Source organism: Lonchura striata, chromosome 1 (genome assembly GCF_050655825.1).
Source record: "Lonchura striata isolate lonStrDom1 chromosome 1, ASM5065582v1, whole genome shotgun sequence".
NCBI lineage: Eukaryota > Metazoa > Chordata > Aves > Passeriformes > Estrildidae > Lonchura > Lonchura striata.
In genome coordinates, this window is record NC_140703.1 from 111,533,875 (window position 1) to 111,547,202 (window position 13,328).

A 13,328-nucleotide genomic window follows, 5' to 3' on the forward strand; every position below is an offset into this window, starting at 1 on the left:
AGCAGGACAAAATTTTCCACTGACCACACGATAAGTATAACAGTAATGGCAGATGAGCACCAACAAAACTTTCACACTTTCTCTGTGTGGAACTGGAAATCTTACCGAAACAGAATTGTTAGTGCTGCTATGACCATTAGCGGGGGACTGTCTGGATGTAGAGGGGGAATCTCTCTGAAATAAGACACAAGGTTCATTAACAACACAACACTATCACAGGAACACAGAAATATTTCAAAGAACAGTTACATCCACAGCCTTATAACCATTTGCTTAGCTGCTTCATTTGTGAAAGCTTCCACACTACAAACTCTATAAAGCTGAAAAGCTTTTCCACAGCTTGGGATCCAGGTTTGACATTTTGATTTATCTGAGGTAATAATTATTTTTATGTTGCCTTCAGCTTTTTAATAACTGGGACTTCAGAGATCTTACGTGGCTGACAATGCTACCAGCCCTCATCATACACCAGTCTTGGTTAAAGCACCTGAAATTATACTCTGAACAGTACTTGGAATAGAATGAGGCCCATATCCTGTTTTAAAGATGTTTTTGAGTATTTTTTCATCTTTGTGGTGGTTGTCAGTCTCTACTGAGCAAGATGAATCTCCCTGCAGTGCCTCACACACACTGAGGCTGGGACCTGAGGAGAAAGCTGGATTCTCCCTCTTTCCTTCTCATTCATTTTACAGCACAAATGAGGGTTTTCCTCCAACATTCTTATGGGCTTCAAAGTATCAAACCTTGCCAAAATACAGCACTTAAAAAAAGCCAATTCCCTTGACCCAGACTACCAGTGTGGCCCTACACTTCAGTGCAGAGACAGCAGACACAGGGAGCACACTGAGAAATTCTACAGGAAGGAGAACAGGAATTCCGTTGGGTTTTTCAGAGCAATCTTTTTCACATGCCATTTTGACTGCATAATGCTTAATTTTGCCAGGTCAGATAATTGAGCCATCTCTTCTGAAAATAAAATAATCCACTCACACATTGTAAAAAAAAAAAAAAAAAAAAAAAAATCCTTTTAACCCTCACAGGAATTCTGGAATATAATATTCCATGTCAAAGGTCATCTTAGGAATATCTGGTCATTTTCTATAACATCAAGGACAGCAGAGAAAAAGGGCTAAAACAGCTTTCTGAGCAAAGTTAACCCTGTTATATTTTATCAATACAAGTCCCTTTTGTGAATAATGAAAAACCTGGAGCTAAACTGTTCTTGCAACACTAATCAGGGATTAATGCCACATACATAAGAACAAAACTTGTCTTCCACAAGTATTTGCAATGTGTAACAGACTGGGGGAAATCAGCTCTAACTTGAATTACAAAATCACTCCAGCACAAATTTAAAATATTCAAATGAGAGCAAATAAACCATTCATTAATGAAAAAAATATTTTAAAAATTAAAAAAACCCCAAAACCCTAAAGGAATGAGTATTCTTTTCTTTTCCCCTTTTGTGTATGGATCATCAGCATCACCTTTATCAAATTGTAACCAGAAGAACTTTTTTCAAAAGATCAAGTTCTTCCTTGCTTTATAAAGAGATTTTATGCTTGCTCTGCAATTCTGTCCCTGCTATTTTCTCACTTTCAAGAGGTGAAAAATAAATTTTAACTTTTTTTTTTAAAATATGGTTTGTTATGATCTGTTGTCAGTGATGGTTTAGCAAGGGAGCAAGGAAAAGCTTTGGAAACTGATGCAAGCACCGAAATCATTTGGAAAAAAACAAATTTAGAGAATGCCACTATTTCTGGACTGTCTTGAATGATTCTGCCTTTGAAGGAAATTTTCTTGTTTTGAGAATGTTTTGATTTGTATTCCTCCAACAATTCCCAATACAAGACAGCATATTATTCAAAGCAAATGTTCATCATAACACACTGAGGAAAATATATATTTTCAGTGCTATTGGTGATTTCAGTACTGTCAGAAATAATCTCACAAGTTAGGCAAGAGACATTTTTTTATGCATGACTTTTACATAATTAGGCTGTTCTGTCAGAATTTCAAAGGCATTTAGATTCTTAATTTTCTAGGGACAAGTTTTTCAAAAAATACCAGACTCAAAAGTTAGGAGGAAAAAAACTGTATTACGAACAATCTAATGAGACAAATCAATGAGCACAGAAATCCTTGCAGAATAACAGGGCTGCTTAGGACTGGCCTGGAAAAATTCAGTTTGGTTATGAGTTTGTTTTTCCAGTAAATCAGTACAAGCCCTCCTTTTCCTGCGAATAGGGGCAGAAAAACACTTGGAGGATCCAATGATTCTGAGTAATGTAGAAAGGTTATTATAACCATATTTTAGTAAACTTGACTGTCTGGACTTCCCATCCTTCTCCAGACCCAAGACAAAAAAACCAGAAACCTTTGGGGTCATCACTCTTCAGCTGAAGAACCATGGAGCCTCAGAGGAAACAATCACAATTATTTCCAAATGATGGCAAACCCAGCTTCCTGTTGATTCCCTATTTTTAGGTGTGATCTATGAATGCTAAACTAATATATTTGAGATGCAAACCTATTCAGAAGAACTAAATTATATCTAATAAATATGAACTAATCAGATTAGATACTGACAAAAACGGGTGGATCGACATTGTTACCAGATACAAGAAAAGAAACTCAAACAAGAAAACCAACAAAACCAAAACCTCCAACTAAACCAGACAGACTTTTCCAAAATTCTGACAATACTTTAATATTTCTGTCTTGCTCAAGGAACATGTCTGTCGGTATTTTTAATACAAATTTAAAAACAATTTAAGACAATAAAAGCTCCTGATGTTTAAGCACTAATGGAAACTATGGAAGATAAAGGAAAAAATCCATGGTGATTACCACCAGGCTTCTAAAATCTCATATACATAAAGGCTTTTCTTCTTAATGAAAAAACTTAAAAGAGTTTCACAAAGGCAATATGAAACATAAAGAATGTTTATAAGGATTTTTTTTTTTGTTTAAAGAAAAAAGAAGAGGAAAAAAAAGTACTTCTCTTACCATTCTCACGTATCTGACACTATAAAAAGTTACTTTGGGTGTTGTGTCAGTACAAAGAAAAGAATGTAAATGTAGCCAGAGCAAAATGCTTACTCACTGGGATAAAACTGAAACACACAAATGGTGTCCACAGCCATAAGAAGGATGTGTTGCAATAGTTACTTAAGTTCATGTTTATGTAAATCTGCAATTTTTCTGGTATCTGATGAAGAGAACAACACCCTGGCCCCCTGTTATCTAAATACGTGTGTTAACTCAGGTCATTTGCCATGCCAGTGACTAAACAGGTTACCTCACACCAGATCAGCTGATCCAATTTTTACACGAGGGAATTCAAAAGTATTATGTCTTCAAGCAAGGTCTGCTCCATGAAATAGAAGGTCTGGTAACTGAATGGAAGGCATGGGTGCAGGAAAAGCTACAAATGCCTAAAAAACCTGAAATTATTCAGCTGAGATTTTGCAAACTTCCTAGTGACCCTAAATTACATAGTGTAGGAAGAAGACTTCCCTATATATATGCAGAAATGGCTCAATATTTAGAAAATAGCACTTATATTAAATTACTATAATAGAAGACAAATATGGCAAGTGAAATTCGCATCCCAGTTATTAAAAAAAAACATTCTGTGCCCCCTCACCTTTGTGAAGGCCTAAGGTGGTAAATAAAAGGCACATCATCTCTGATTCTACTAATATGCATTTTTTTCTTATTCAAGATTAACAAGATGTTTTGCAATCCAATTATGTGATCTTGGTAGGAGCCTCAAAGCCTCCAGTCCTCAATTCTGTTTTATATTCCTCTTCTCAAAAAACTACAGTACATGAGCACCAGCCCATGACTGAAGGAGGGGGGAAACCAAACAAGGACTGAAATGTTGCCAAAAAATAATTTAACTAGGAAGATTATACTAGTGAAGACCCAATATCTCTCTATTTATCCTGCTGGAGGGCACGAGAAGCAAAAGTTCTCTGTTAGTAATATCAGTCAACATTGATTTTTAGCCTTTTATCAATGGTTAAGGATTTAATTAATTTTCTGAATCACCTTCCTGAAAAATTCTGTGAAAAAAATTCTCTGTGTACCAAAAGATTAGTGATGCTTTAAAAGGATGATTTAAGAACACTGGGGCTTTTGTGTACACCTGTAACTGATGAAAATCAAGCCAAAGCCTTAATGTGGCCGAGCAGGTGAAAAGGACTCATCCATCTCTGACTTAATGAATGCTAAATGCTACAAAATGGGATAATTAGACAGGGTTTCTTTTTCTCTTTGATCACACATTTCTAGTTTAGCCACTTTTTTCCAAAGGAATGCAGGAGTCTATTTTCCATTCTTCTGTGAAATAGTCATGAAAAGCCTAAGGACAGAAAGCTAAAGAAAAGAGATTACCTGCTAGTACTAAAATGACAACTAAAACTATTAATTTAAAGTTGTATGCTGAGTTTTTCCAAATAGTAATCTTCCCAGCAAGTCAGCAGTTTCACCAGTTTCTATATTTCAATACTGGGAAGTGAGGTATCTTTTATTATTACTCCTCTCTGCAGCACAGAAGTCAATACATTAATTTGTCAGCATCCTGCAATTTTTTTAACAGCCTTTGCCTTTCAAGAAAAAATTTTGGTTTCATATTTATTTTAAGGAAATTTGCCTCATAGATGAAAATCTGTCAAACCTTCTACCTCTAAAACATTTTAGTTTTTGTTGAATTCTACTAGAGGTGCCGAAGGCAACCAAAAAGCAGTAATTTTTCCCCTTGCAAAACAGATTGCTCTGACAACCACAATAGCAGTTTGTGTATTCTAGCATCTGCTGAGCCATAGGAACAATTAGGGTGAAATCACAGATCTAATTAAGATAAGGTGCTTGACTTCAGCAGGGGCTGTGATTTCACTGGGGAGCTCTAATTCGGGAGCTGCTTGCACAGTTCAGCGTGGCTCGGAGAGATTGGCACCATCCACACGCTGCAAATGCCACCTGTGTGCTCACACTGGACAGGGGCTCTCAGGTAGCCATTCCAGACAATTTAATTCCCTTCAGTTGCAATCTGGAATGTAACTTTGTGAGCAGAAGGGAATTAAACGCTGCTGTGCAAAAGCTGTAATACCAAGTTTCTAGTTCAGCAACAACTCAAAATCTGTTTTTCTTCTGTAGTGACAACGACCATTTTTTCATGGAAACATAATATTAAGCCACATGTAACTGTTACACACGACCATCACAAATTTACCTCAACAGGGTTATACAGAAACGGGTTTTTCAATTAACCCTTAACAGCCCAAAGCAGCAATATAATGTTTAAAGCCTAAAAAAGAGGAGGATCGCTCCTCAGCCTAGGAACTTTAATAGGCTTACTGAAGTATGAGCTTTAATGGTCATATTTAAAGGGGCTTCTTAAATGCATAAGTTGAGGATCCCCTTTCCTATTTTTTTTCTCCTTTAATAGGCTGTAAAGAGTTAGTTAAGGTGCTGATGAGATGAATATGAAGGCAGGGCTGAGTAGGTAGGTGAGACCTACTCATGTTCCGTTATCTTTGTTGTAAAATTGGTGTGCGATCTAACAGGACAGGCAGAAACAATTTCCCAGAAAGCAGGAACATTCAGCCATCAGCAGGCAGTTAGTTACAGGACTGAGGAAGAAAGGGGATGGCTCATTAAATTCATTACCTCACAGGATGAAGATTGCGTGCGATAACTTGGCACAATCTTGAAGGTAATACTTCCACGCATTTCCCTCTGTGAAAAAAGAAGCATTTTGAGACTAACACTGAACAGAAAATCTCCAAATTGTTAATGCGAGAAAGGGGAACATCATAGTTCAAGTATGAAAAGCTCAAATGCTATGTTGTCATATACCTATGAACAAACATTCAAATTGTCCTCATTAATCTCAAGGATGAACATGCATTACCAGTTTGTTCACCTGAGCAAGTTTTGAATGCCTAAAATCCAGAATTGTATTTTTATGTGAGAGATTCAGAAATGCATAGGTTTCTTCCATGTCAACCTTTTCTTTGTAGCTGTATTCTTGTCATCTACAGTCTTTTCTATCAAAGTGGCATTTTCTTCCCTTTCATCATACATATTAAATAGCAAAACTGTATTCAGTTTCTGAAAAAGCTGCATTTTACTGTCCTGAAGGTAGGAATTTCAAAAACAATCTTTCATCAAAACAGAACATGGGGTCTGCCGCTTTGCATTTACTATTGTTATAAATATTCTTATACAAGTAGTAACTCCAGAATAGCAGCAGAATGTGACAACATATTTTCTTAAAAGGCAATCTGAATACTTATGAATTCCACATAGCTGATAACTGCAGGACTCGATCTAGGCAGAAATGTGAGCAGATCACTTCAAGAGATCTCAGAGTTTCTCCCCTTTCTCTCTTTGGCTGGCTTACTGTGACCCCAAAATAATTCTATTTCCCTTGAAGCTTGTCTAGGATTAGTGATACCATCCAAGATGTCAAGGTTAGTGCTGCACACAGGAAACTTAACAAGTGTTATGGAAATATCAAACAAAATCTACTAGCAAGGTCAAAGGTGGAGTTTTCCTGGAAAAAGACAAAGTAATGTTTTTTAGATTTGTAACTTCAGTAACTGTGAGTACAACTGTTATAAACTGAAAGAACTTTTTGTTGCATGGACATGTAATCTATCAAGAACACAAGAAAAAGGGGAAATTAGAACACAATTACACAAAAATTTTGATTAAATAAGACAAGCACTTTTATAGAGGATATGAAGAAGACTTCAGGCACTTACAAGCATTTTTTGTAGCTGTTCTACAGTTTGATTTGCCACACTGATTCCGTTTATTTCTCTGATTTCATCCCCTACATGTAGCGTACCTGCAGAGTTAACAAACACACAATCACCTCAGGACACGGTTTACAAATTGAAATAATTATAACACAGCACTAGTGTTCATACAAAGGCATAAACAAAAAACAACATTAAAATATTTTTTTGCTAGATTCAGAAAAGGACTTTGTATGAGTTACAAATCTGTCTTTCAGAGTGCAGTGAATACATAACAAGAGATGTCCAGGCATCTTCTCAGGAAAAGGGAAAACATGTTTTTATTACTAAACAATAATATTGAATCAAAACCACCATACGGCCTGGAATAGTATAAAAATTCTGTGATACTATTCAAAACATAAAAGTAATGGAATTACATATTAGACTGAGAATCAGATTCAGTAACATCCCTGTATCAAATAAAATCCCCTTTTCTGCACCATTTCCCATTTCTGTCACTCTGACAGAAGTGAATATTGTTATGTTCATGACTGTAAGGAGAAGTATACATAAAAACTGGGAATAAAGAATGGACATTTGGCAGACATGTCAACAACAAACAGACCATTTTTAATGATACTGGTGTTTCATTTTTACTGAATTTTCTGGAAGGTGTGAGTAGATGGAATCTTTAAAAGCCTTTCTTCCCATTTAAACTCTGCCACCTTTGTAATAAGAACAATTTCAATCACCAGGACTAGACAGGCCTAGAGACAGGAGACAGCTTCACAGCAGCTACAATCTTGTGACTGGGAACTGCAGAGTTTGTGTTTAATATTGTTGGACCTGAAATTATACAGCTCCTGTAACCCTCACAGCAGATTTATTATCCAGACACTGCTGATATTGCCTGCCAGTTTTCCATAGTGCAAAAAGAGACAGCAGAGAAAAATGACCTAACACTCCCCAAAACCAATTCAAGGCACAGGCCCTATAAACAGGATTCAAAGATGGGGCTTGAGATCATTGCCAAATGACACTTGTGTTCTATTCAGTAAAAATATTCTAAATACAGGTATGCTGAATGAAGCAGTGGAGCTAAGAAGTATCTAAAGCACTAAGAAAATTAGAAGCATTAAAAAAATATATGACAATACTACAGAGCCACTAAAGTTCATTTTCAAGTGCAGAAGCACTACCTTAGCTAAACAAAGCACACAGAGAATAAGTTAAATTTCCCAGATCTTTAGAAATAAAAGATATTGTGTAATTAAAAAGAAGAATTGTAATGGGCACAGCTGGATATTTTACCCAGTTTTAGCAAGGTTTTAAAAGTTTTATTAGCCCCATTATGGAACACAGTCATATGAAGCAATACTGTGCAGAGCATCACCACTATATAAGCACAGCTGGAAGAAAACCTTGCTCCTGTGAATCTTAGAGCAATCTCCCTTAAAAACACTTTTAGAAGCCAAATAAATTCCAGTTCAGAAGGTCCTCCAAAGACATAGAATTCTCTCTGAATTCCATCTTTGCTTGTATAAAACTTTCGTCTTTCCTGCTTCCTGACAGATTTTACCATATCAGTCAGACAAAGTGAATATATGTTTTGTCTTCCCAATTGCCTGTTCCTAGCTTCCTTTGAAATAGAACACAAGGCTAGAGAGAACTCTGGTCTGAAAAATTAAGAAAATTTTTGTTTTCATCACAAGAAAAAGACAACAGTCTGAAAAAAATGAAAGTAACCAATTCACGGCTACAATCCAAACTGGCAGCCAACAACCGAGTAGGGAAGTTAATTTGTTTAAAGCAGGACAAAATCCAGTTACTTCTGAGCATCTGATCTGAGCACAAAATGACAAAAAGAAGAAGACTGGGGATGAGAAAAAAAAGCACGTTTGCAAGATTTGTTTTGTTAGTGAAAACTGAAAATAAAGATTTAGAATCTAGGCACAAATAATATTTTTATTTCAAACCCCATTTTTGTGATTCTCAACACCAAAAATATAAAGGTCCTCAAGAACTGTATGGACAAAGCTCTTTCATTTTTGCAAGGGAAAGTACCACTACTTGTGTAAGGATTTTTTTTTAAACAGAGGATTAAATAAGTACAGCTCCAGAAATTATTGGTGCTTCCATCTCTTGATGAGCTATACTCACTAGTAAGACAGTAATTATCCTAATTAAGACCTAAATGAAACACAGTGGGCCATCACCTCAAAACTGGCAGAGATCTGCAGCTGGAAGGTAACTAAAGCAGTTAGCAGGAGTCCATGCAGGCACAGAGATACACTGCTATGGAATAGTAGCAATCACAATCAGGAAAATGTACACAATTTGTAGAAAAGGATCTAAAATAACCATGTTTTAAGACAAAACTCTTCATGAGATGCGATTACCTTGCCGGTGAATCATTCCTCCGTGCATAATTCTTGCCACAATGCAGTGGTTCAGCTCATTCATTTTTAAAGTGATTCCCTAGGAAAAAAAAAAAAAAAAAAAGTTTATGCTTTTAAAATAAAATATTAAGCACTGTGATTCTTAAGTGGTTAAGAATAGTCATATTTCTTGAAAACTTGAAAGTAGGGCATAAGTTTCAAGATTAAAATAAAATCTTTGTCACTCCAAGATGAGCAGTAAAACCAGATACTATTTATGAGTGAGGATGCAATACTTCAACATATGAGTATACAAGGATCTGGTTTGTTAAAAATGTGATTTTATACCGAAGTGCAACGGCTCCAGTTGGGTTTAAGGACTAATTTGCTCTAACTACTACAAGGTTGCTTCTAAACAAAGCCCTAGGGGCACATCAGCTGTGTGAGTGCACACAAAGCATTTCAGGGAGGACAAATATCTACAGCAGCTGCTGAACTACTCCAGTTAATTGACTCAAAGTGAGGAAAATGACACTAAAATCATTACAACACTGGTCTTTACCAGCACAGAGGGAAATAGTGAGCTTCCCTCCATACCATGGGCTCATCTGTGTTCTTCTGGAACTGCACCAGCCGGACCCGCGTTACGTTCTCCATGTCCATGTCGCCGTTGGCGCTCTCCGGGGAATCCCCGTTCAGGTAGGGAGAGGTGGGAGGAGGGGTGACCCTCAGCGCTTCGTCACTGTAAACTTCATGTGCCACTACATCATGAGTTTGAAGTAAGGCCTGGAGGACAGCACAGCAACAAAATGTCACATTTCCATCATCTCTGATGTCCCTTGCTCGTTCCTTATAAGGGTTTTTTTGAAGCTTTTCAAGGAAATCCAAGATATTTGTGTCCCATCTCCCACTGAAGAACTTTTCCCTTAAAGGAGTCTAAGATAAACTTTCAGACTGCAAACACCTACACACTGAGACTCTAAAACCTGCTTGAGTTGATGTGGTATTTACTGCAGGCACTTCAATGAGAATGATGCTGCCTCCCTTCCTCTCAACACCTGCAGGGTGTCAGAGTGAATCCATCTTCATGTACATAGACAGAGAATCAGGAATCTACCTTTCTGTGCAAACTATTCTGTAATAATTACTCTAGTAAAATGGAAAGCTACTCAGATTCCATGGTATCTCACTCTAATAAAGGCAGATGGTGGATCAATACCAGCTCGAAGGAGAAAATACTGGTTTTTTGTTGTTTACTATTGTAATTGCTTTTGTACTCTCCCCTTCCCCTAGAACTTGGTCCCAGCACCACCAGCCTGAGTTCAAAATGTTTGACAAACATTTAGAGTGCAAACCAGCAAACTGCTAAAATACTGCTTCATTAGCTTTCATTAGATCCTTCAGTAGCACTTCTAAATTGTACTGTGTTATAAAAGATAATTTCTTAAACACTTTCTGTTCTCATTTCTCTAATCAATTTGAAACTCTATTTGGGAAGTCAGCCCTTTAATGATGGAACGAGATTCCCTAAACTAACAAAGCTTTGCCCACATTCCTTCCCATTGTCCCAGTGTTGCAAGCCCACTTACATATATACTATTTTTAGTTAAATACTAACGTGTATCTATCTGCATTTCCTGTTTCTCATCTTATTTTGTCAACCCCTAAGCTCAAACTTGCAACAATTCCTCTGCATTAGTCTGCTCTACTGAAGCAACATTTTATATTAGAGATCTGGACCATATAAGTAAGTTAAACCACTTAAAATATTTAATTAAAATTTGATTTATTTGTGTGTCCATTTATGTGTGGGTACTCCAATGTAGGTTAATGGTTGGACCTATGAAGGTGCTTCAGTGCCCCTGCCTGTATCTGTTACTCTTTCCATATGTCAATATTACATTTCTTATGTAATCCAGGTCCTTAAATTTTTATCACATCAAATATTTTCACTGATTTATATTATTTTTAGCCATAATATTCACCTTGTAGGTGGCTAAAATATGGCACTTCCAGCATTTTTAAAGATCTGTAATTATACTAAATGACTTCTGAATATGTTCACAAAAATGAACACTATTTCAGAAATACATTAAAGTACAGCAAGCTCAATTTAATATTGAAAACATTTATTAAAAAGATTCCTATTGGACCTTATTGCTAATTTTCATAATGTGTTTTTTTCCTGTTTTTCCTTTGCAGAACATGATAATCCTGTTAAAAATTAGTTTAATGGGAACAACTGCTTTCTACTGTACTGCAGGATCACTGCAGAGAACAGCACAGGAAGGCATATGATGATACATGAAACTTCAATATGTCATTAAGCAAAAGGCTCCTAGCAAATATTTCAATGTTTACAACATACTAAACTTATATAATAGAATCTTTAACACCTGAAACTGACATATTTGAAAAACTACTGAAAGTCATGTACTGGAATAAAAGCTCTTTGAAATGTGTACATACATAACAAATGAGATACTTGACAATGCTTTTAGAATTCTTAAATTAATTATCTACTGAAAGACCTTCATGCAATATTTACATACATTTATTTAAATTAAAACGTTAAACATACACAGAATAAATTGATAATTTATTTCTGTAGCCATAAGGCACAGAAATTAGAGGGCAAAAGAAAATTAGAACAACAGAACATGTTGAAAATCTGCTACAAACACACTTTATTTGCTTTGGTTCTGTGGCTTGAACACAGCTTAACCCACTAACACTGTGGTTAAGTAAACAAGACAGATTATACTCTTTTTTCTTCTAAATAGCGATACACATTAGATTAAAAAAAAACACTAAAATAGTCCATTATCATATAGGTGCTAATGCACACTCCTACTTATTACACCATATTGATTACTGAATTAATGTGCATTAATAACCAGAATATTGCTCTGTACAACACCTGGCAAACACACAGAGTGTGGGTTAACAATATTGGTTTATACAATTATTCCGTTTCCTAATAATTTCCTTTAAAATATAAAGACTTTTGCTCTGAAGGGAAGTTTAAGAGAATGCAACAAATATAAGATTAAGTTTATTTAAGTCTGCAACCCATAAAGGTGCACCTGGGAGCAGGAGTGGGAACGATGGAGAGGATGGAGTTGTCCCATTGACATCTGGAGACTGTGGATCCACACCAAGTTATGCAGCTTTAATTGCTGCTTTACATTCCTCCCTAACACAAACTGTTTCTGTTCCCCTGCTCATTCTGGCTCTGGCAGCATCTCTGTTACCCTAAATTCTTCTTGTTAAATGCTTAGTTGGGGATTTTTTTTTCTTTTTTTTTGGAGCAATTTTCTACTAGTTCAGCCCAGGGCATCATTAAAGTGCAGTTCTAGATGAATGCCAGAACTACAAGGGAGAGGATGAAAGATGGGGAAAAGGGATAATGGGACTTCAGCAACTGGCAATTTAGCCTGGGATATCACAGATTCACTTGCTGAAATTGCTCCTCATCAAAAGTACTTGTTATGGAATTGCAGCTTATTCCTTATGAAAAAATACTTTTCGTAGATTTGCAGCAAAAGAATTCTGACAAATGGTTTTAGATTTATGAGTGTATTGGGGAACAAAGATACCTAAAAAAGAGGATTTTCTACTCAATTTTCCTGTAACTTGATTTGATACGTGAAATTCTATATACCACAATCACTTTTATTGATGCCTACTCTGAAAATAATTTATACTTTAAAAATGCTCTTTCTCAACAGTACTTCATGTTTTAGCAATACTGTGGGGTAATTACAAACACAAAAAAGTAAATAAAATGAACCTGTCAGATTCCAAATGAAGCTAAGTAGATAAAGTCAAATTCTTGATTTTAAGCTGACAATAGTGTATAGCAAATTTAAGCAAACGTTTATTTCTCAATTTATGAACTTCACCTACAGCATAAACAAAATAAATCCTTCATATTAGTAGACTTCAGCAACTTGAATCAAGTTACAAAGCAGTAACATCCCTGAATTTAGGACAATTATTGCCTTCAAATCAGATTTGGGAAACAGACACAGTAAGTGTTGATATGCAACACAAACTCAACAGACTGTACAAACTACTGATTTGTGTAAAGCAATATTAAATAAACACTTATTTTGCAATGAATTCACACACACCTTTATCCTAAGAAGACCTCTGGAAAAAGAAAAAGGAGGACCCCAGCTCTATGGACATC

General features: G+C 36.0%; 1 protein-coding gene across 13 annotated transcripts in view; it reads right to left on the minus strand.

The window, feature by feature from the left end:
- Positions 1-13,328, minus strand: part of CASK (calcium/calmodulin dependent serine protein kinase) — a 184,824-nt gene that overhangs the window by 21,179 nt on the left and 150,317 nt on the right. For 7 of the 13 annotated variants that reach the window (XM_077781674.2, XM_085560237.1, XM_077781672.2 and 4 more), the window contains 5 exons: positions 9,731-9,919; positions 9,155-9,233; positions 6,777-6,862; positions 5,677-5,745; positions 106-174 (listed from right to left, as the gene is read on the minus strand). In XM_077781674.2, coding sequence (XP_077637800.1) covers positions 106-174; positions 5,677-5,745; positions 6,777-6,862; positions 9,155-9,233; positions 9,731-9,919 — 492 coding nt within the window. The remainder of the gene's footprint in view (positions 1-105; positions 175-5,676; positions 5,746-6,776; positions 6,863-9,154; positions 9,234-9,730; positions 9,920-13,328) is intronic. The other 6 variants (XM_077781677.2, XM_085560260.1, XM_077781676.2 and 3 more) reach the window with 1 other exon arrangement.